Here is a 23,434-nt window from a genome sequence, read left to right as displayed (position 1 = left end):
TGAAAGGCAAGAGAAATTATAAACTCTTAATCCTTCACAAAACAATTGCAATTCTTATATAAACTGTATTTTTGACATTCTACTCACATGCTGTGCTGCTCGTGGACGGCATCGCTCCTTCCTCCTTTCCATCTGCAGCTCTTTCCTGAGGGGGGTGATGTTTCCTCTGAATGGACCCCAGCACAGTGCCCTCTTCTCCAACACTAGAACCAGTGTCTTCAGAGACAGGCTGATTGGGTTTCATGCAGATCTGTTGAGGAGGATAATCTTCACAATGGCTAGATTCCATCTTAACTATATTCTCCTCCAGCGTATTGACTTTATTTTCTTTACTAACTTCCTCTGTGATGTGATCACACTCCAGCTCTACGGCCTCCTCTTTAATGTGGACAGGTTCAAGTTCAGGGATCTCTTTACTTTCTACAATTGTCAGGTCTGTAATCTCCATTATTCTTCCACACCACTCCTGATCACAGATTTCCTCTTGTGTGTAAACAGCTTCTATCACTGGCTGCTCCTCTGCTTCACTGAAAGCACGTCTCTCTCCAGAATCTGCGTGAAACAAAATTATACATGCTTTTAACTCTCACTGTACAAATAAATACAATCATGTAATTCTGTGGAGTTTATAACTGTATGAAATAACACATCATGGATATTATATTTGCAACATTGTGAACGGGGCCTTCTTCAAGGAAACACAATCATTACAGTAGTGCTGTATTTAATAGTATTTCATTTTGAAATGACTGGAAGACATACAAGAACCACAACATTATTAAAAATCACCTTTAACTCTGGTGAATAACCTCTGGCTCTCAATCCTCGGATGGTTTTGTTCCTTACAGTCCGTGTTCATGTTTCCGAGGCCTTGTCTGATGTTTGCATCCGCAGCGCTGACACACAGACGCACCGCTTTCAACTCGCTCTCTGATATTTCCAATCTCAGCTTCAGACTTTCATTCTCTTTCTCCTTTCCAGCCATTTCCATTCGGAATTCAGTGAATTTGCCGCCGACAACTTTTGTGATTTGGCACAAGACGGTGTCTACAGCCGCTTTCACTGCGTGCTCGATGGTAGAGGCGAGCTCGTCTTGAAAGAACGACACGGAGACGCTGACGTCCATCTTCACTGACTGTTAGCTTGAGACTGATATCCTTTCTGTATTCACGCTTTTATTATGAATAATATTGGGAGCCTCTCTTTGTTATTCAGTCAGCACTTGACTTATTTAGCAAGTTTCTCTGCTGCTGCAGCTCAACAACCCCACGCAGTCCCACACACACAATGTAAACAAACCCGCACACACTTCCGCTTCCTCCCTGCTCCCATGGAGACGAGCGCGTCGTGACGTCACGGTAGCGGATTGGCGCCTCCTGCTGGAAGCACCCGGATGGAAGCTGACGGCAATGGATTCCTTGACCAGGGTGACCAGACGCCCCGGTAAAGCCGGGCTTGCCAGTTTTCAGACTTCATGTTTTTGTCCCGGTCAGAAACAGTAACATTATCTTCCTGGTTTTGTTATTTTGTGTTGAAATGGTTTATATGGGCAGCAGTGTGGAGTAGTGGTCAGGGCTCTGGACTCTTGACCGGAGGGTCGTGGGTTCAATCCCAGGTGGGGGACACTGCTGTTGTACCCTTGAGCAAGGTACTTTACCTAGATTGCTCCAGTAAAAACCCAACTGTATAAATGGGGAATTGTATGTATAAAATAACGTGATATCTTGTAACAATTGTAAGTCACTCTGGATAAGGACATCAGCTAAGGAATAAGTTGATAACTGCAGCGAGTTAACAGCAGAGTAATTTTATTATAAAATAAAAAATGAATTACTTATTTTCTGATTATGTGTTTAAAATCAATATTTATCCTGGACCATGGCTTTTTAAAAAAAAATATATATATATATATATATATATATATATATATATATATATATATATATATATATATATATATATATATATATTAAATTCCCATAGAGCCGTTCCCAACATAGAGCCTTCAATAGCTCAGCCAATCAGGGACAATCAGTATTCTAGGACACTTTGGGACGGGTCTCGGTTTTTAAGTTGCCCTGAAACCGAAAGAAAACAACACGCAAATTGAGCGCTAAACACGTGCTTAATTTATACTGCTTTTTAATGATCCGAATCACTGTGATAATATAATTCTTACAAAATAATAATAATAATAATAATAATAATAATAATAATAATAATAATAATAATAATAATAATAATAATAATAATATACTTTTTTATTTTGTAAAATTAGTTTTTCAGTTCTCAATATTTAAAAAATGTTGCTATTTATATCCTGGTAATTAGTTGTTAATTAATGTTACATCCTGTTAATAAGTTTCACTATATATATATAAACATTTATGATGGTACTTCGTTTATTTAATTTGTTAAAAGCTATTATTGTATTGTCATGCTGCCTCGAGATAATTAATTAACTGGATCAATTTAGCAAAGGTTTAGCGCTCAATTAAAGGCAACTTCAAAATCCCGTTCTGTCGTGCAGTGTTCCGGAATTATGGGGACAGGTGTTAGTATTATTATTATTATTTGTTTATTTAGCAGACACCTTTATCCAAGGCGACTTACAGAGACTAGGGTGTGTGAACTATGCATCAGCTGTAGAGTCACTTACAACTACGCCTCACCCGAAAGACAGAGCACAAGGAGGTTAAGTGACTTGCTCAGGGTCTCACAATGAGTCAGTGGCTGAGGTGGGATTTGAACCGGGGACCTCCTGGTTACAAGCCCTTTTCTTTAACCGCTGGACCACACAGTCCCCCGACCCTGTTCAACACTATTTCTGGGAAGTCAAGGAATGGTGAAGGCACACTTTTGCCGTGAGTTTACATCCCAGCACAGACGAATATCTCTTATAAAGTGTCCTGGCACACTCTACAACCCGGTTTCTCAGAGACGTCGGATTCAGCGGTCAAGAGTTGCGTCGCACAGTGAAGAACTTATCTGAAGCAGCAGAGAGGAGCAGCAACTGGCTGTGGTTGAGACGGAAAGATTCTGGCTGGGGATCTCAAGCACAAGAAAGAAAGAAACGCTGATGTACAGGTAAGTAAGCTGGGTTGAGTTGAGTGGGGGACGGAGGGGGGTGATGCTGGGACGCCAGAATCACCGTCGAGCCCTCTTGAGGTGTTGTGGGCTAGTCGACGAAACACTGAGGATGGAAGGTGCCCACTTGAAGACCCCAGAGATGTACCCTACTTAGCTCAATCCAGACGGTTGTCATGCTGATGCGCTGGGGAGGCCACACTGTGGTTGATCCCCGGAGCCAGCATCACAGCCGTTGTGTGTGCTGATGCGCCAGGGAAGCAAAATAAGCTGATCCCTGGAGCCAGCATTACACTTCAGCCATCAACACCAGACAGAAGGACATCTACATCATCATATGGAAGGAAACGTAAATGGATGGAGACCCAGATGGATCACATTAGTTTACTGTAAAGCTACGTCTTAGTTGGTGCTTATCTTGGCGAGAGCCAAGTTCAAACCAGCATGAAGTTTTAACATCTACTCTCGTGTAATGGAAATTTTAAGAGTTAGTTTTAGGGTTACGTGTTGGGTTTGAGTTTAGGGTTAAGGCTGTGTTTCCAGCAGGAGGCGCCAATCCGCTAACGTGACGTCACGACGCGCTCGTCTCCATGGGAGCAGGGAGGAAGCGGAAGTGTGTGCGGGTTTGTTTACATTGTGTGTGTGGGACTGCGTGGGGTTGTTGAGCTGCAGCAGCAGAGAAACTTGCTAAATAAGTCAAGTGCTGACTGAATAACAAAGAGAGGCTCCCAATATTATTCATAATAAAAGCGTGAATACAGAAAGGATATCAGTCTCAAGCTAACAGTCAGTGAAGATGGTCGTCAGCGTCTCCGTGTCGTTCTTTCAAGACGAGCTCGCCTCTACCATCGAGCACGCAGTGAAAGCGGCTGTAGACACCGTCTTGTGCCAAATCACAAAAGTTGTCGGCGGCAAATTCACTGAATTCCGAATGGAAATGGCTGGAAAGGAGAAAGAGAATGAAAGTCTGAAGCTGAGATTGGAAATATCAGAGAGCGAGTTGAAAGCAGTGCGGGAATGCATGAACGCTGCAGATGCAGACATTAAACAACCTCTCAGAAACATGAACCCCGACTGCAATGAACAAGACTTTCAGAGGAACGAGAACCAGGGATTATTCATCAGAGTTCAAGGTGAGTTTAATAATGTCATGGTTCTTGTATGCCTTCCGGTCATTTAAAAATATAATATAATTAAATACAGCACTACTGTAATGATTGTGTTTCCTTGAAGAAGGCACCGTTCACAATGTTGCATATATAATATCCATGATGTGTTATTTCATACAGTCATAAACTCCACAGAATTACATGATTGTATTTATTTGTACAGTGAGAGTTAAAAGCATGTATAATTTTGTTTCACTCAGATTCTGGAGAGAGACGTGCTTTCAGTGAAGCAGAGGAGGGTCCAGTGATAGAAGCTGTTTACACAAAAGAGGAAATCTGTGATCAGGAGTGGTGTGGAAGAATAATGGAGATTACAGACCTGACAATTGTAGAAAGTAAAGAGATCCCTGAACTTGAACCTGTCCACATTAAAGAGGAGTTCGTAGAGCTGGAGTGTGATCACATCACAGAGGAAGTTAGTGAAGAAAATAAAGTCGATACACTGGAGGAGAATATAGTTAATATGGAATCTAGCCGCTGTGAGGATTGTCCTCCTGAACAGATCTGCATGAAACCCAATCAGCCTGTCTCTGAAGACACTGGTTCTAGTGTTGGAGAAGAGGACACTGTGCTGGGGTCCATTCAGAGGAAACATCACCCCCCTCAGGAAAGAGCTGCAGATGGAAAGGAGGGAGGAGCAATGCCGTCCACGAGCAGCACAGCCTGTGAGTAGAATGTCAAAAATACAGTTTATATAAGAATTGCAATTGTTTTGTGAAGGATTAAGAGTTTATCATCTTTCTTGCTTTTCAATGTTCTAATTGTTAACAGTGATGGCTGTGAGGTGAAGCCTTGCAGGAAAGTGGCTGTGATTCAATGCTGTGCAGTAACCTTGGCTTCTGTTTCCTGCGCTTCTAAAGCAGATCTAGGAAGACACACCTCCACTCCAGCACCCCAGAGCAAAATCCCTTCTGATGGGAAACTGCAGCGTAAGCAGAAACACCGAGAGTCGACACCCCAAAATGAATATGTGAAGAAACTGAGAACTCGCTCGGTTCAGAATCTTTCTGCACAAGATAGCCGACCACTTCCTGTGGGATATACAGCGACTCCACATCCCGACAGTTCTGCAACCCAGGGCAACTTCATTTCCATACAAACTCCCCAGCAGATTCCTTCAGAGCAGATCTTGTATCACTGTACTGAATGTGGCACCAATTTCAGTGACCGGGGAAAGCTGAAAATACACCAGCGTAGTCACACAGGAGAGAAACCATATGAGTGTCCTGACTGTGGGAGGAGTTTTAATCAGAAATGTAACCTGAGAACACACAAGCTAACTCACACAGGAGAGAAACCGTTTCACTGTGCAGATTGTGGGAAGGGTTTTAATCAGAAAGTACACCTTCAAATACACCAGCGAATTCACACGGGAGAGAAACCGTTTCACTGTGCAGATTGTGGGAAGACATTCAGATTTGCAACTGGATTAAAAGTACACCAACGTATTCACACAGGAGTGAAAACATACGAGTGTTCTGACTGTGGGAAGAGTTTTATTCAGAAAAGTAACGTTCAAGCACACCAGCGAATTCACAAGGGAGAGAAACCGTTTCACTGTGCTGATTGTGGGAAGAGTTTTAATCAGAAAGGTGCTCTTCAAAATCACCAGCGAATTCACACAGGAGAGAAACCGTATGAGTGTCCTGACTGTGGGAGGCGTTTCAGTTACAAATGTAACCTTCAAACACACCAGCGAATTCACAAGGGAGAGAAACCGTTTCACTGTGCTGATTGTGGGAGGAGTTTTAATAAGAAAGGTGCTCTTCAAAATCACCAGCGAACTCACACAGGAGAGAAACCGTACGAGTGTCCTGACTGTGGGAGGCGTTTTAATCAGAAATGTAACCTTCAAACACACCAGCGAATTCACACAGGAGAGAAACCGTATGTGAGTCCAGTATGTGGGAGGAGTTTCAGTCGAAGACGCAGCCTCAGAACACACCACATAACCCACACTTGAGTGAAACCTTTTGAGTGTAGTGAGTGTGGGAAGAGATTTGTAGAGTCAAAAAAACTAAAGAAACACAGTCTAGTTCACAGAGATTCAGTCAGTCAGGACACTTAAAAACAAAAAAAAGAATTCAGTTTACTCAATAAAAGCATCTCAATCACACCAGAATACCAAAGCAGACCCTGCGTCTCTCTCGTCGGTCTCAAATACAGGCAACTGTGAAAATAAACAAATTCAACTCAAAAAAATCCCAAGCCTGCTGTGTAGGCAAATGATTGTAGCCCTGTTTCCTACAGCAGTGCTTCTGAAACTGGGGAGGCACAGAATGTATCTTGGGGGGGGGGGGGGAAAGCTCATGCAAACATGTGTAGAAATGAACGCACACATCTTAACCTGTATATATATTAAAACAAATGCTACTGCTGACACCTCCTGCCACACGAAGTACCGCAGACAAGAGGAAGGGTCCCAGGGTGTCAGCTTCAACAACATTACTGGGGAGTGGCTTCCAGACCCTCACCAGTCTCTGTGTAAAAAAAAGTGCCTCCTATTTTCTTCTCAATTTAAGGGTCTATATTTTCAGTGACAGATCTTAGAACATTAGTAGCTACACCACAACCCTGCAGATTTGCAATTACACACTCACACATTTCCTGGGTGAGATCCTTTGTCTCGTAGCAGCTTTGTGAAGTACCCGGTGATTCTAAAGAAAAATCATTCAAGTCGCTTTGCCGGTCAGAGATACTTATATCTGTCATTGGAAATATGGAGGAACTTGTGCATGAATTGCATTCAGATATAAAAGATGATGTAATGGGCTTCGTATCTTCTCACCACACCATTAGATCTAAGATGGAGCAAAGCTTCGACAGCTTTGAAAATCCATTTACAAACTTTAATACTGAAGCTAAATGGAAAAAACATTTCAGTGAATAATGGGGTGTATTTGTATTTTGATTTTAAGTTCTATAGTTTTGGAATTGAAATAAGTATCGTGGCACTTTGAGGGCTGGTTATGCAATGGGAATTTCTATAAATATGGAGATATAAAGGAAGATGTAAATATCACTCCTTCCACAGAAGGTGCAGGTTTGTCACTGCTTCCATTGAATTGAGGAGATTTAGAAATCGCAGCCAAAAGTGTGTTCACAAAGAACGTCCAAAATATGAGATCCAAAGGCAACCAAACCACTCACCGTGGACACAAACTTTTGGCTGTGATGTCAAAATCTCCCGAGTTAAAGTGAAGCAGTAACACAATGTCATGTTCTGGAGTTAAATGCATTTGTGTGAATTACAAGTTGGGCTACAGAAATAATACAAAATAACCCAGGATGGCAGTGAGGACATTTTGATTTATAAAATGATATTCAAGTGTACTTTTTTTTCCTTTACCAGCAGTTATTCTTGTGGATGAACACTGTTTTCTAAAAGTAACTGACATCCAAAAATTATAAACTGTACTTGGTGTCCAAAAGGTGTATTTTGTGAAATAAATGCTTTGATTTAATAGAGTCATGTGTCTGGATCCCTTTTTAGAATTTGTATGAAGTGTATTTAATTAGTGCTTTGTCTTACAAGTATTCCTGTAGCATAGTATTTAATCTATGAAGCTGAATATTTATGAGTGAGTTAAAATTACTAAATAGCAGTGTGACATTTACACTTACACCACAATATAGTTAAACTTACACTGAATGAGATGACATTTAAACTCCTACAGTGTTGAAAACTTTACTCTCTAGCAGGGTGAATTTCTTAACACTTTCCAAAGTGTTCATTTAACACGGAAATCGAGGGAGCCATATGTTCACTACAAAAGTGTCAGAGTTAATTATGGGTTAATCCGGCCTTGATTGAAGGTATATTTTAGGAACAGCTTGTGGCACTGGCAAGATACAATTAAATAAATAAATAAATACATAGCCATGGTCCAGGACGTTAAACAGAATATCAATTATTAAACACATAATCAGAAAACAAGTGATTCACATGATTGATTGTATAATAAAATCACTCTGCTGTGGACTTGCTCAGCACATCGCTACAGTTGTGTACTTATAAGCAATGTGAGTACAAAATAACAAAACCGGGAAGATAATGTTACTGTTTCTGACCGGGACAAAAACATGAAGTCTGAAAACTGGCAAGCCCGGCTTTACCGGGGCGTCTGGTCACCCTGGTCAAGGAATCCATTGCCGTCAGCTTCCATCCGGGTGCTTCCAGCAGGAGGCGCCAATCCGCTAACGTGACGTCACGACGCGCTCGTCTCCATGGGAGCAGGGAGGAAGCGGAAGTGTGTGCGGGTTTGTTTACATTGTGTGTGTGGGGCTGCGTGGGGTTGTTGAGCTGCAGCAGCAGAGAAACTTGCTAAATAAGTCAAGTGCTGACTGAATAACAAAGAGAGGCTCCCAATATTATTCATAATAAAAGCGTGAATACAGAAAGGATATCAGTCTCAAGCTAACAGTCAGTGAAGATGGACGTCAGCGTCTCCGTGTCGTTCTTTCAAGACGAGCTCGCCTCTACCATCGAGCACGCAGTGAAAGCGGCTGTAGACACCGTCTTGTGCCAAATCACAAAAGTTGTCGGCGGCAAATTCACTGAATTCCGAATGGAAATGGCTGGAAAGGAGAAAGAGAATGAAAGTCTGAAGCTGAGATTGGAAATATCAGAGAGCGAGTTGAAAGCGGTGCGGGAATGCATGAACGCTGCAGATGCAGACATTAAACAACCTCTCAGAAACATGAACCCCGACTGCAATGAACAAGACTTTCAGAGGAACGAGAACCAGGGATTATTCATCAGAGTTCAAGGTGAGTTTAATAATGTTATGGTTCTTGTATGCCTTCCGGTCATTTAAAAATATAATATAATTAAATACAGCACTACTGTAATGATTGTGTTTCCTTGAAGAAGGCACCGTTCACAATGTTGCATATATAATATCCATGATGTGTTATTTCATACAGTCATAAACTCCACAGAATTACATGATTGTATTTATTTGTACAGTGAGAGTTAAAAGCATGTATAATTTTGTTTCACTCAGATTCTGGAGAGAGACGTGCTTTCAGTGAAGCAGAGGAGGGGCCAGTGATAGAAGCTGTTTACACAAAAGAGGAAATCTGTGATCAGGAGTGGTGTGGAAGAATAATGGAGATTACAGACCTGACAATTGTAGAAAGTAAAGAGATCCCTGAACTTGAACCTGTCCACATTAAAGAGGAGTTCGTAGAGCTGGAGTGTGATCACATCACAGAGGAAGTTAGTGAAGAAAATAAAGTCGATACACTGGAGGAGAATATAGTTAATATGGAATCTAGCCGCTGTGAGGATTGTCCTCCTGAACAGATCTGCATGAAACCCAATCAGCCTGTCTCTGAAGACACTGGTTCTAGTGTTGGAGAAGAGGACACTGTGCTGGGGTCCATTCAGAGGAAACATCACCCCCCTCAGGAAAGAGCTGCAGATGGAAAGGAGGGAGGAGCAATGCCGTCCACGAGCAGCACAGCCTGTGAGTAGAATGTCAAAAATACAGTTTATATAAGAATTGCAATTGTTTTGTGAAGGATTAAGAGTTTATCATCTTTCTTGCTTTTCAATGTTCTAATTGTTAACAGTGATGGCTGTGAGGTGAAGCCTTGCAGGAAAGTGGCTGTGATTCAATGCTGTGCAGTAACCTTGGCTTCTGTTTCCTGCGCTTCTAAAGCAGATCTAGGAAGACGCACCTCCACTCCAGCACCCCAGAGCAAAATCCCTTCTGATGGGAAACTGCAGCGTAAGCAGAAACACCGAGAGTCGACACCCCAAAATGAATATGTGAAGAAACTGAGAACTCGCTCGGTTCAGAATCTTTCTGCACAAGATAGCCGACCACTTCCTGTGGGATATACAGCGACTCCACATCCCGACAGTTCTGCAACCCAGGGCAACTTCATTTCCATACAAACTCCCCAGCAGATTCCTTCAGAGCAGATCTTGTATCACTGTACTGAATGTGGCACCAATTTCAGTGACCGGGGAAAGCTGAAAATACACCAGCGTAGTCACACAGGAGAGAAACCATATGAGTGTCCTGACTGTGGGAGGAGTTTTAATCAGAAATGTAACCTGAGAACACACAAGCTAACTCACACAGGAGAGAAACCGTTTCACTGTGCAGATTGTGGGAAGGGTTTTAATCAGAAAGTACACCTTCAAATACACCAGCGAATTCACACGGGAGAGAAACCGTTTCACTGTGCAGATTGTGGGAAGACATTCAGATTTGCAACTGGATTAAAAGTACACCAACGTATTCACACAGGAGTGAAAACATACGAGTGTTCTGACTGTGGGAAGAGTTTTATTCAGAAAAGTAACGTTCAAGCACACCAGCGAATTCACAAGGGAGAGAAACCGTTTCACTGTGCTGATTGTGGGAAGAGTTTTAATCAGAAAGGTGCTCTTCAAAATCACCAGCGAATTCACACAGGAGAGAAACCGTATGAGTGTCCTGACTGTGGGAGGCGTTTCAGTTACAAATGTAACCTTCAAACACACCAGCGAATTCACAAGGGAGAGAAACCGTTTCACTGTGCTGATTGTGGGAGGAGTTTTAATAAGAAAGGTGCTCTTCAAAATCACCAGCGAACTCACACAGGAGAGAAACCGTACGAGTGTCCTGACTGTGGGAGGCGTTTTAATCAGAAATGTAACCTTCAAACACACCAGCGAATTCACACAGGAGAGAAACCGTATGTGAGTCCAGTATGTGGGAGGAGTTTCAGTCGAAGACGCAGCCTCAGAACACACCACATAACCCACACTTGAGTGAAACCTTTTGAGTGTAGTGAGTGTGGGAAGAGATTTGTAGAGTCAAAAAAACTAAAGAAACACAGTCTAGTTCACAGAGATTCAGTCAGTCAGGACACTTAAAAACAAAAAAAAGAATTCAGTTTACTCAATAAAAGCATCTCAATCACACCAGAATACCAAAGCAGACCCTGCGTCTCTCTCGTCGGTCTCAAATACAGGCAACTGTGAAAATAAACAAATTCAACTCAAAAAAATCCCAAGCCTGCTGTGTAGGCAAATGATTGTAGCCCTGTTTCCTACAGCAGTGCTTCTGAAACTGGGGAGGCACAGAATGTATCTTGGGGGGGGGGGGGGAAAGCTCATGCAAACATGTGTAGAAATGAACGCACACATCTTAACCTGTATATATATTAAAACAAATGCTACTGCTGACACCTCCTGCCACACGAAGTACCGCAGACAAGAGGAAGGGTCCCAGGGTGTCAGCTTCAACAACATTACTGGGGAGTGGCTTCCAGACCCTCACCAGTCTCTGTGTAAAAAAAAGTGCCTCCTATTTTCTTCTCAATTTAAGGGTCTATATTTTCAGTGACAGATCTTAGAACATTAGTAGCTACACCACAACCCTGCAGATTTGCAATTACACACTCACACATTTCCTGGGTGAGATCCTTTGTCTCGTAGCAGCTTTGTGAAGTACCCGGTGATTCTAAAGAAAAATCATTCAAGTCGCTTTGCCGGTCAGAGATACTTATATCTGTCATTGGAAATATGGAGGAACTTGTGCATGAATTGCATTCAGATATAAAAGATGATGTAATGGGCTTCGTATCTTCTCACAACATCATTAGATCTAAGATGGAGCAAAGCTTCGACAGCTTTGAAAATCCATTTACAAACTTTAATACTGAAGCTAAATGGAAAAAACATTTCAGTGAATAATGGGGTGTATTTGTATTTTGATTTTAAGTTCTATAGTTTTGGAATTGAAATAAGTATCGTGGCACTTTGAGGGCTGGTTATGCAATGGGAATTTCTATAAATATGGAGATATAAAGGAAGATGTAAATATCACTCCTTCCACAGAAGGTGCAGGTTTGTCACTGCTTCCATTGAATTGAGGAGATTTAGAAATCGCAGCCAAAAGTGTGTTCACAAAGAACGTCCAAAATATGAGATCCAAAGGCAACCAAACCACTCACCGTGGACACAAACTTTTGGCTGTGATGTCAAAATCTCCCGAGTTAAAGTGAAACAGTAACACAATGTCATGTTCTGGAGTTAAATGCATTTGTGTAAATTACAAGTTGGGCTACAGAAATAGTACAAAATAACCCAGGATGGCAGTGAGGACATTTTGATTTATAAAATGATATTCAAGTGTACTTTTTTTCCCCTTTACCAGCAGTTATTCTTGTGGATGAACACTGTTGTCTAAAAGTAACTGACATCCAAAAATTATAAACTGTACTTAGTGTCCAAAAGGTGTATTTTGTGAAATAAATGCTTTGATTTAATAGAGTCATGTGTCTGGATCCCTTTTTAGAATTTGTATGAAGTGTGTTTAATTACTGCTTTGTCTTACAAGTATTCCTGTAGCATAGTATTTAATCTATGAAGCTGAATATTTATGAGTGAGTGTGACAAAGACGGCTGCAGGGAGGAACTCAGACCAGAGAGAAACACACAGACAGAGACGGTGGTGATGCTGAGCTGAGTGCAATGGCTGCACTCAGCGTTTATTAACAAAATAAAAAGGTTTACCAAACAGAACACAAAACAGGACACGGCACTACACGCCAAAATAAACAGACAGACAAAACGAACTACACAGACAAACACGGTGAGCTTCTTTTACTATTATTTTACTTTATAATACCCTCCGTCTCCTAACCCGTTCTCCACTCACCGAACACCAACCCCCAGTGAGTGAAAACATGCAGCTTTTATGCAGTTGTACCGAGATTCGATTGCTAGTCAATCATTCAATTGGAATCTCGGTACAACTGCACGTGAATTAATTAAAGTGCAATTCCCCGTGCTCACATATTACTTTTTACTTGCACGTGATGTGATGTGCCATCCCCGTGCCTAAATACAAATATACAATTTACACACACGTGAAACACAGACCGCTTATATCCCGTGTACCAATGCCTATACACCAACATTTACACACAACACGTAACATAACATACACAGGGGGGGCACTTTGCCACAGTGAGTTAAAATTACTAAATAGCAGTGTGACATTTACACTTACACCACAATATAGTTAAACTTACCCTGAATGAGATGACATTTAATGTACTTCCTCACAGCCTATGTTACTTACCGTGACCCAGTGATTGCCAGACACATTGAGAATCTGTACAAATCTTTGAGCCGATGAGCTGAAGGAAGTCAGCTGTGTCAGGCTGGTGACAGCATACAAACCTCCCACCTGTGGGAACTGTCTACGTAGCAGAGCCTGGCTGTGGTCCATCACCTCATCACCCCTCCACAGGTGCTGTCCAACACAATAAACCAAATGACTCCTAATTCTGCCCCCCCTCCCCCTTCATTGAGAATGGCAGTCTTCTCCTCTTCATCGGTCACAACCCTACAGAGACACTCTCCAGTCTTCTCAGGTACTTACCTGACAGATAAAACAAAAGGAAAGATAATACTACAGTAAACACTTCAATGAGTGGAGGTTTATAAATGAATGTTCTTAAAAAGAATGACCTCAAACCTATTCAAAAGAATCAGAACCACTGACAATACTGACATGTGGAAAACTGTCTCTGCCCTTTATAATGGTCATTTCTTAGACTCTTAAGTTACATCATTTATATATATATATATATATATATGTATATATTCTTCTTTAATACAAATTCTGTTTTCTGGTTCTCACATTTCTGCTATTAGTTATATATAGTTATATATTTAATCTTTTAACCCTTTTCTTTCATATTATATATATATATATATATATATATATATATATATATATATATATATATATATATATATATATATAACACACACACACACGTTTATCATTTATTTAGATGTACATCTTCAAAAATACAGGGCGGCTTCAATAACTTATAATGTATTAATATTAATTTTCAATATTTCTCTATTTTTTTTTACCTTTCAAAACGAATGTACTGGCTTTCTTTCTGATACCCCTCTTCTCCTCTTTGGTGGCTTGTTCAGGATACTCACCTGTGCTGAGGTATCGATATACCGCTCTCAAGTGATCCATATCGATTGATAAATGTAGTTTTCTGAGGGGGAAAAAAACACAGTATTACAAATTTGTAATGTAAAAAGAGAAATTATTTGATTACAATTGCACGACGGCGCCAACGAACTCCAACTGTCAGTGTCAAGATCTGTGGAGCAAAAGCAGTGACGCGCATAGCAACAGAACGCTGACATGTCACATGACTCAGGGGGGGACAAATTTGCCACGAGACCGTCAGCTTCCATCCGGGTGCTTCCAGCAGGAGGCGCCAATCCGCTAACGTGACGTCACGACGCGCTCGTCTCCATGGGAGCAGGGAGGAAGCGGAAGTGTGTGCGGGTTTGTTTACATTGTGTGTGTGGGACTGCGTGGGGTTGTTGAGCTGCAGCAGCAGAGAAACTTGCGAAATAAGTCAAGTGCTGACTGAATAACAAAGAGAGGCTCCCAATATTATTCATAATAAAAGCGTGAATACAGAAAGGATATCAGTCTCAAGCTAACAGTCAGTGAAGATGGACGTCAGTGTCTCCGTGTCGTTCTTTCAAGACGAGCTCGCCTCTACCATCGAGCACGCAGTGAAAGCGGCTGTAGACACCGTCTTGTGCCAAATCACAAAAGTTGTCGGCGGCAAATTCACTGAATTCCAAATGGAAATGGCTGGAAAGGAGAAAGAGAATGAAAGTCTGAAGCTGAGATTGGAAATATCAGAGAGCGAGTTGAAAGCGGTGCGTCTGTGTGTCAGCGCTGCGGATGCAAACATCAGACAAGCCCTGGGAAACATGAACACGGACTGCAATGAACAAGACCATCCGAGGATTGAGAGCCAGGGGTTATTCACCAGAGTTAAAGGTGATTTTTAATAATGTTAGGGTTCTTGTATGCCTTCCAGTCATTTAAAAATAAAATACAATTAAATACAGCACTACTGTAATGATTGCGTTTCCTTGAAGAAGGCACCGTTCACAATGTTGCATATATAATATCCATGATGTGTTATTTCATACAGTTATAAACTCCACAGAATTACATGATTGTATTTATTGGTACAGTGAGAGTTAAAAGCATGTATAATTTTCTTTCACGCAGATTCTGGAGAGAGACGTGCTTTCAGTGAAGCAGAGGAGGGGCCAGTGATAGAAGCTGTTTACACACAAGAGGAAATCTGTGATCAGGAGCGGTGTGGAAGAATAATGGAGATTACAGACCTGACAATTGTAGAAAGTAAAGAGGTCCCTGAACTTGAACCTGTCCACATTAAAGAGGAGGCCGTAGAGCTGGAGTGTGATCACATCACAGAGGAAGTTAGTGAAGAAAATAAAGTCAATACACTGGAGGAGAATATAGTTAAGATGGAATCTAGCCATTGTGAAGATTATCCTCCTGAACAGATCTGCATGAAACCCAATCAGCCTGTCTCTGAAGACACTGGTTCTAGTGTTGGAGAAGAGGGCACTGTGCTGGGGTCCATTCAGAGGAAACATCACCCCCCTCAGGAAAGAGCTGCAGATGGAAAGGAGGAAGGAGCGATGCCGTCCACGAGCAGCACAGCATGTGAGTAGAATGTCAAAAATACAGTTTATATAAGAATTGCAATTGTTTTGTGAAGGATTAAGAGTTTATAATTTCTCTTGCCTTTCAATGTTGTAATTGTTAACAGTGATGGCTGTGAGGTGAAGCCTTGCAGTAAAGTGGCTGTGATTCAATGCTGTGCAGTAACCTTGGCTTCTGTTTCCTGCGCTTCTAAAGCAGATCTAGGAAGACGCACCTCCACTCCAGCACCCCAGAGCAAAATCCCTTCTGATGGGAAACTGCAGCGTAAGCAGAAACACAGAGAGTCGACACCCCAAGATGAATATGTGAAGAAACTGAGAACTCGCTCGGTTCAGAATCTTTCTGCACAAGATAGGCGACCACTTCCTGTGGGATATACAGCGACTCCACATCCTGACAGTTCTGCAACCCAGGGCAACTTCATTTCCCTACAAACTCCCCAGCAGATTCCTTCAGAGCAGATCTTGTATCACTGTACTGAATGTGGCACCAATTTCAGTGACCGGGGAAAGCTGAAAATACACCAGCGTAGTCACACAGGAGAGAAACCATATGAGTGTCCTGACTGTGGGAGGAGTTTTAATCAGAAATGTAACCTTCAAACCCACCAGCTAACTCACACAGGAGAGAAACCGTTTCACTGTGCAGATTGTGGGAAGGGTTTTAATCAGAAAGTACACCTTCAAACACACCAGCGAATTCACACGGGAGAGAAACCGTTTCACTGTGCAGAGTGTGGGAAGACATTCAGATTTGCAACTGGATTAAAAGTACACCAACGTATTCACACAGGAGTGAAAACATACGAGTGTCCTGACTGTGGGAAGGGTTTTAATCAGAAAGGTGATCTTCAAGCACACCAGCGAATTCACAAGGGAGAGAAACCGTTTCAATGTGCTGATTGTGGGAGGCGTTTTAATCAGAAAGGTGCTCTTCAAAATCACCAGCGAACTCACACAGGAGAGAAACCGTATGAGTGTCCTGACTGTGGGAGGCGTTTCAGTTACAAATGTAACCTTCAAACACACCAGCGAATTCACAAGGGAGAGAAACCGTTTCACTGTGCTGATTGTGGGAAGAGTTTTAATAAGAAAGGTGCTCTTCAAAATCACCAGCGAACTCACACAGGAGAGAAACCGTACGAGTGTCCTGACTGTGGGAGGTTTTTTAATCAGAAATGTAACCTTCAAACACACCAGCGAATTCACACAGGATTGAAACCGTATGTGAGTCCAGTATGTGGGAGGAGTTTCAGTCGAAGACGCAGCCTCAGAACACACCACATAACCCACACTGGAGTGAAACCTTTTGAGTGTAGTGAGTGTGGGAAGAGATTTGTAGAGTCAAAAAAACTAAAGAAACACAGTCTAGTTCACAGAGATTGTCAGTCAGGACACTTAAAAACAAAAAAAAGAATTTAGTTTACTCAATAAAAGCATCTCAATCACACCAGAATACCAAAGCAGACCCTGCGTCTCTGTCGTCGGTTTCAAATGCAGGCAACTGTGAAAATAAACTAATTCAACTCAAAAAATCCCAAGCCTGCTGTGCATGCAAATGATTGTAGCCCTGTTTCCTACAGCAGTGCTTCTGAAACTGTGGAGGCACGGAATGTACCCTGGGGTTAAATGCATTTGTGTGAATTACAAGTTGGGCTACAGAAATAGTACAGAATAACCCAGGATGGCAGTGAGGACATTTTGATTTGTAAAATGATATTCAAGTGTACTTTTTTTTTCCTTTGCCAGCAGTTATTCTTGTGGATGAACACTGTTGTCTAAAAGTAACTGACATCCAAAAATTATAAACTGCACTTGGTGTCCAAAAGGTGTATTTTGTGAAATAAATGCTTTAATTTAATAGAGTCATGAGTCTGGATCCCTTTTTAGAATTTGTATGAAGTGTATTTAATTACTGTTTTGTCTTACAAGTATTCCTGTAGCATAGTATTTAATCTATGAAGCTGAATATTTATGAGTGAGTTAAAATTACTAAATAGCAGTGTGACATTTACACTTACACCACAATATAGTTAAACTTACCCTGAATGAGATGACATTTAATGTACTTCCTCACAGCCTATGTTACTTACCGTGACCCAGTGATTGCCAGACACATTGAGAATCTGTACAAATCCCTGAGCCGATGAGCTGAAGGAGGTCAGCTGTGTCAGGCTGGTGACAGCATACAAACCTCCCACCTGTGGGAACTGTCTACGTAGCAGAGCCTGGCTGTGGTCCATCACCTCATCACCCCTCCACAGGTGCTGTCCAACACAATAAACCAAATGACTCCTAATTCTGCCCCCCCTCCCCCTTCATTGAGAATGGCAGTCTTCTCCTCTTCATCGGTCACAACCCTACAGAGACACTCTCCAGTCTTCTCAGGTACTTACCTGACAGATAAAACAAAAGGAAAGATAATACTACAGTAAACACTTCAATGAGTGGCGGTTTTTAAATGAATGTTTTTAAAAAGAATGACCTCAAACCTATTCAAAAGAATCAGAACCACTGACAATACCGACATGTGGAAAACTGTCTCTGCCCTTTATAATGGTCATTTCTTAGACTCTTAAGTTACATCATTTATATATATATATATATATATATTCTTCTTTAATACAAATTCTGTTTTCTGGTTCTCACATTTCTGCTATTAGTTATATATAGTTATATATTTAATCTTTTAACCCTTTTCTTTCATATATATATATATATATATATATTACACACACACACGTTTATCATTTATTTAGATGTACATCTTCAAAAATACAGGGCGGCTTCAATAACTTATAATGTATTAATATTAATTTTCAATATTTCTCTATTTTTTTTACCTTTCAAAACGAATGTACTGGCTTTCTTTCTGATACCCCTCTTCTCCTCTTTGGTGGCTTGTTCAGGATACTCACCTGTGCTGAGGTAGCGATATACCGCTCTCAAGTGATCCATATCGATTGATAAATGTAGTTTTCTGAGGGGGAAAAAAACACAGTATTACAAATTTGTCCTGTAAAAAGAGAAATTATTTGATTACAATTGTACGACGGCGCCAACGAACTCCAACTGTCAGCGTCAAGATCTGTGGAGCAAAAGCAGTGACGCGCATAGCAACAGAACGCTGACATGTCACATGACTCAGGGGGGGACAAATTTGGCACGAGACCGTCAGCTTCCATCCGGGTGCTTCCAGCAGGAGGCGCCAATCCGCTAACGTGACGTCACGACGCGCTCGTCTCCATGGGAGCAGGGAGGAAGCGGAAGTGTGTGCGGGTTTGTTTACATTGTGTGTGTGGGACTGCGTGGGGTTGTTGAGCTGCAGCAGCAGAGAAACTTGCTCAATAAGTCAAGTGCTGACTGAATAACAAAGAGAGGCTCCCAATATTATTCATAATAAAAGCGTGAATACAGAAAGGATATCAGTCTCAAGCTAACAGTCAGTGAAGATGGACGTCAGCGTCTCCGTGTCGTTCTTTCAAGACGAGCTCGCCTCTACCATCGAGCACGCAGTGAAAGCGGCTGTAGACACCGTCTTGTGCCAAATCACAAAAGTTGTCGGCGGCAAATTCACTGAATTCCAAATGGAAATGGCTGGAAAGGAGAAAGAGAATGAAAGTCTGAAGCTGAGATTGGAAATATCAGAGAGCGAGTTGAAAGCAGTGCGGGAATGCATGAACGCTGCAGATGCAGACATTAAACAACCTCTCAGAAACATGAACCCCGACTGCAATGAACAAGACTTTCAGAGGAACCAGAACCAGGGATTATTCATCAGAGTTCAAGGTGAGTTTAATAATGTTATGGTTCTTGTATGCCTTCCAGTCATTTAAAAATAAAATACAATTAAATACAGCACTACTGTAATGATTGTGTTTCCTTGAAGAAGGCTCTGTTCACAATGTTGCATATATAATATTCATGATGTGTTATTTCATACAGTTATAAACTCCACAGAATTACATGATTGTATTTATTTGTACAAATAAATGAATAATTTGTTTCACTCAGATTCTGGAGAGAGACGTGCTTTCAGTGAAGCAGAGGAGGGGCCAGTGATAGAAGCTGTTTACACAAAAGAGGAAATCTGTGATCAGGAGTGGTGTGGAAGAATAATGGAGATTACAGACCTCACAATTGTAGAAAGTAAAGAGATCCCTGAACTTGAACCTGTCCACATTAAAGAGGAGTCCGTAAAGCTGGAGTGTGATCACATCACAGAGGAAGTTAGTGAAGAAAATAAAGTCGATACACTGGAGGAGAATATAGTTAATATGGAATCTAGCCGCTGTGAGGATTGTCCTCCTGAACAGATCTGCATGAAACCCAATCAGCCTGTCTCTGAAGACACTGGTTCTAGTGTTGGAGAAGAGGACACTGTGCTGGGGTCCATTCAGAGGAAACATCACCCCCCTCAGGAAAGAGCTGCAGATGGAAAGGAGGGAGGAGCAATGCCGTCCACGAGCAGCACAGCCTGTGAGTAGAATGTCAAAAATACAGTTTATATAAGAATTGCAATTGTTTTGTGAAGGATTAAGAGTTTATCATCTTTCTTGCTTTTCAATGTTCTAATTGTTAACAGTGATGGCTGTGAGGTGAAGCCTTGCAGGAAAGTGGCTGTGATTCAATGCTGTGCAGTAACCTTGGCTTCTGTTTCCTGCGCTTCTAAAGCAGATCTAGGAAGACGCACCTCCACTCCAGCACCCCAGAGCAAAATCCCTTCTGATGGGAAACTGCAGCGTAAGCAGAAACACCGAGAGTCGACACCCCAAAATGAATATGTGAAGAAACTGAGAACTCGCTCGGTTCAGAATCTTTCTGCACAAGATAGCCGACCACTTCCTGTGGGATATACAGCGACTCCACATCCCGACAGTTCTGCAACCCAGGGCAACTTCATTTCCATACAAACTCCCCAGCAGATTCCTTCAGAGCAGATCTTGTATCACTGTACTGAATGTGGCACCAATTTCAGTAACCGAGGAAAGCTGAAAAAACACCAGCGTAGTCACACAAGGCAGAAACCCAATCACTGTACAGAGTGTTGGAAGACATTCAGACTTGCAACTGGATTAAAACTACACCAACCTATTCACACAGGAGAGAAACCGTTTCACTGTGCAGATTGTGGGAAGGGTTTTAATCAGAAAGTATATCTTCAAGCACACCAGCGAATTCACACGGGAGAGAAACCGTTTCACTGTACAGAGTGTGGGAAGACATTCAGATTTGCAACTGGATTAAAACTACACCAACGTATTCACACAGGAGAGAAACCGTATGAGTGTCCTGACTGTGGGAGGCGTTTTAATCACAAAGGTAACCTTCAAACACACCAGCGAATTCACAAGGGAGAGAAACCGTTTCACTGTGCAGATTGTGGGAGGAGTTTTAATCAGAAAGGTGAGCTTCAAAAACACCAGCTAACTCACAGTACAGATAAACCGTTTCACTGTGCAGATTGTGGGAGGAGTTTTAATCAGAAAGTTTCTCTTCAAAAACACCAGCTAACTCACAGTACAGATAAACCATTTCACTGTGCTGATTGTGGGAAGACATTCAGAGGTGCAACTGGATTAAAACTACACCAACGTATTCACACAGGAGAGAAAACATACGAGTGTCCTGACTGTGGGAAGAGTTTTACTCAGAAATGTAACGTTCAAGCACACCAGCGAATTCACAAGGGAGAGAAACCGTTTCACTGTGCTGATTGTGGGAAGAGTTTTAATCAGAAAGGTGCTCTTCAAAAACACCAACGTATTCACACAGGAGAGAAACCGTATGAGTGTCCTGACTGTGGGAGGCGTTTCAGATACAAATGTAACCTTCAAACACACCAGCGAATTCACACAGGAGAGAAACCGTTTCACTGTGCTGATTGTGGGAGGCGTTTTAATCAGAAAGTTGAGCTTCAAAAACACCAGCTAACTCACAGTACAGATAAACCGTTTCACTGTGCTGATTGTGGGAAGAGTTTTAGTCAGAAAGATGAGCTTCAAAGACACCAGCTAACTCACAGTACAGATAAACCGTTTCACTGTGCTGATTGTGGGAAAGGTTTTAATCAGAAAGGTGCTCTTCAAAATCACCAGCGAACTCACACAGGAGAGAAACCGTACGAGTGTCCTGACTGTGGGAGGCGTTTTAATCAGAAATGTAACCTTCAAACACACCAGCGAATTCACACAGGATTGAAACCGTATGTGAGTCCAGTATGTGGGAGGAGTTTCAGTCGAAGACGCAGCCTCAGAACACACCACATAACCCACACTGGAGTGAAACCTTTTGAGTGTAGTGAGTGTGGGAAGAGATTTGTAGAGTCAAAAAAACTAAAGAAACACAGTCTAGTTCACAGAGATTCAGTCAGTCAGGACACTTAAAAACAAAAAAAACAATTCAGTTTACTCAATAAAAGCATCTCAATCACACCAGAATACCAAAGCAGACCCTGCGTCTCTGTCGTCGGTTTCAAATGCAGGCAACTGTGAAAATAAACAAATTCAACTCAAAAAAATCCCAAGCCTGCTGTGCATGCAAATGATTGTAGCCCTGTTTCCTACAGCAGTGCTTCTGAAACTGGGAGGCACAGAATGTACTCTGGGGTTAAATGCATTTGTGTGAATTAAATGTTGGGCTACAGAAATAGTACAAAATAACCCAGGATGGCAGTGGGGACATTTTGATTTGTAAAATGATATTCAAGTGTACTTTTTTTTTCCTTTACCAGTAGTTATTCTTGTGGATGAACACTGTTTTCTAAAAGTAACTGACATCCAAAAATTATAAACTGCACTTGGTGTCCAAAAGGTGTATTTTGTGAAATAAATGCTTTAATTTAATAGAGTCATGTGTCTGGATCCCTTTTTAGAATTTGTATGAAGTGTATTTAATTACTGTTTTGTCTTACAAGTATTCCTGTAGCATAGTATTTAATCTATGAAGCTGAATATTTATGAGTGAGTTAAAATTACTAAATAGCAGTGTGACATTTACACTTACACCACAATATAGTTAAACTTACACTGAATGAGATGACATTTAAACTCCTACAGTGTTGAAAACTTTACTCTCTAGCAGGGTGAATTTCTTAACACTTTCCAAAGTGTTCATTTAACACGGAAATCGAGGGAGCCATATGTTCACTACAAAAGTGTCAGAGTTAATCATGGGTTAATCCGGCCTTGATTGAAGGTATATTTTAGGAACAGCTTGTGGCACTGGCAAGATACAATTAAATCAATAAATACATAGCCATGGTCCAGGACGTTAAACAGAATATCAATTATTAAACACATAATCAGAAAACAAGTGATTCACATGATTGATTGTATAATAAAATCACTCTGCTGTGAACTTGCTCAGCACATCGCTACAGTTGTGTACTTATAAGCAATGTGAGTACAAAATAACAAAACCGGGAAGATAATGTTACTGTTTCTGACCGGGACAAAAACATGAAGTCTGAAAACTGGCAAGCCCGGCTTTACCGGGGTGTCTGGTCACCCTGGTCAAGGAATCCATTGCCGTTGTCATGGCAAATTTCGCCCCCCTGCCAAATTTGTCCCCCCCTGAGTCATGTGACATATTAGCGTACGAGTCACGTGACGATCAGATTTCGTGATGCGGAAAG

The 23,434-nt window shown here is 41.6% G+C and overlaps 4 protein-coding genes across 4 annotated transcripts; 3 read left to right on the top strand and 1 right to left on the bottom strand.

Moving 5' to 3' along the window:
* Positions 1–76: 76 nt before the first annotated feature.
* On the bottom strand, positions 77–1,491 carry LOC131724871 (uncharacterized). The gene is made up of 2 exons (XM_059017851.1): positions 790–1,491; positions 77–552 (listed from the first exon to the last, which is right to left on the bottom strand). Exons 1-2 carry the CDS (start codon positions 1,124–1,126, stop codon positions 80–82), a joined length of 810 nt encoding a protein of 269 aa, XP_058873834.1. The 5' UTR covers positions 1,127–1,491; the 3' UTR covers positions 77–79.
* Positions 1,492–9,525: 8,034 nt separating this feature from the next.
* LOC117407696 (zinc finger protein OZF-like) lies at positions 9,526–12,531 on the top strand. Its single transcript, XM_059017546.1, has 2 exons — positions 9,526–9,638; positions 9,783–12,531. The coding sequence occupies exons 1-2, from the start codon at positions 9,526–9,528 to the stop codon at positions 11,023–11,025; spliced, it is 1,356 nt and encodes a 451-aa protein (XP_058873529.1). The 3' UTR covers positions 11,026–12,531.
* Positions 12,532–13,579: 1,048 nt separating this feature from the next.
* LOC131724791 (zinc finger protein OZF-like) lies at positions 13,580–17,663 on the top strand. The gene is made up of 2 exons (XM_059017545.1): positions 13,580–13,640; positions 15,962–17,663. Exons 1-2 carry the CDS (start codon positions 13,580–13,582, stop codon positions 17,218–17,220), a joined length of 1,320 nt encoding a protein of 439 aa, XP_058873528.1. The 3' UTR covers positions 17,221–17,663.
* A 2,412-nt stretch (positions 17,664–20,075) lies between these two features.
* On the top strand, positions 20,076–22,647 carry LOC131724790 (gastrula zinc finger protein XlCGF26.1-like). Its single transcript, XM_059017544.1, has 2 exons — positions 20,076–20,188; positions 20,333–22,647. Exons 1-2 carry the CDS (start codon positions 20,076–20,078, stop codon positions 22,182–22,184), a joined length of 1,965 nt encoding a protein of 654 aa, XP_058873527.1. The 3' UTR covers positions 22,185–22,647.
* The last annotated feature ends 787 nt before the right edge of the window (positions 22,648–23,434 follow it).

This window comes from Acipenser ruthenus, chromosome 57 (genome assembly GCF_902713425.1).
Source record: "Acipenser ruthenus chromosome 57, fAciRut3.2 maternal haplotype, whole genome shotgun sequence".
In the NCBI taxonomy this organism is placed as follows: Eukaryota; Metazoa; Chordata; class Actinopteri; order Acipenseriformes; family Acipenseridae; genus Acipenser; species Acipenser ruthenus.
The sequence above is the reverse complement of the archived record's forward strand: the minus strand, read 5'-3'. Positions and strand labels throughout refer to the sequence as shown.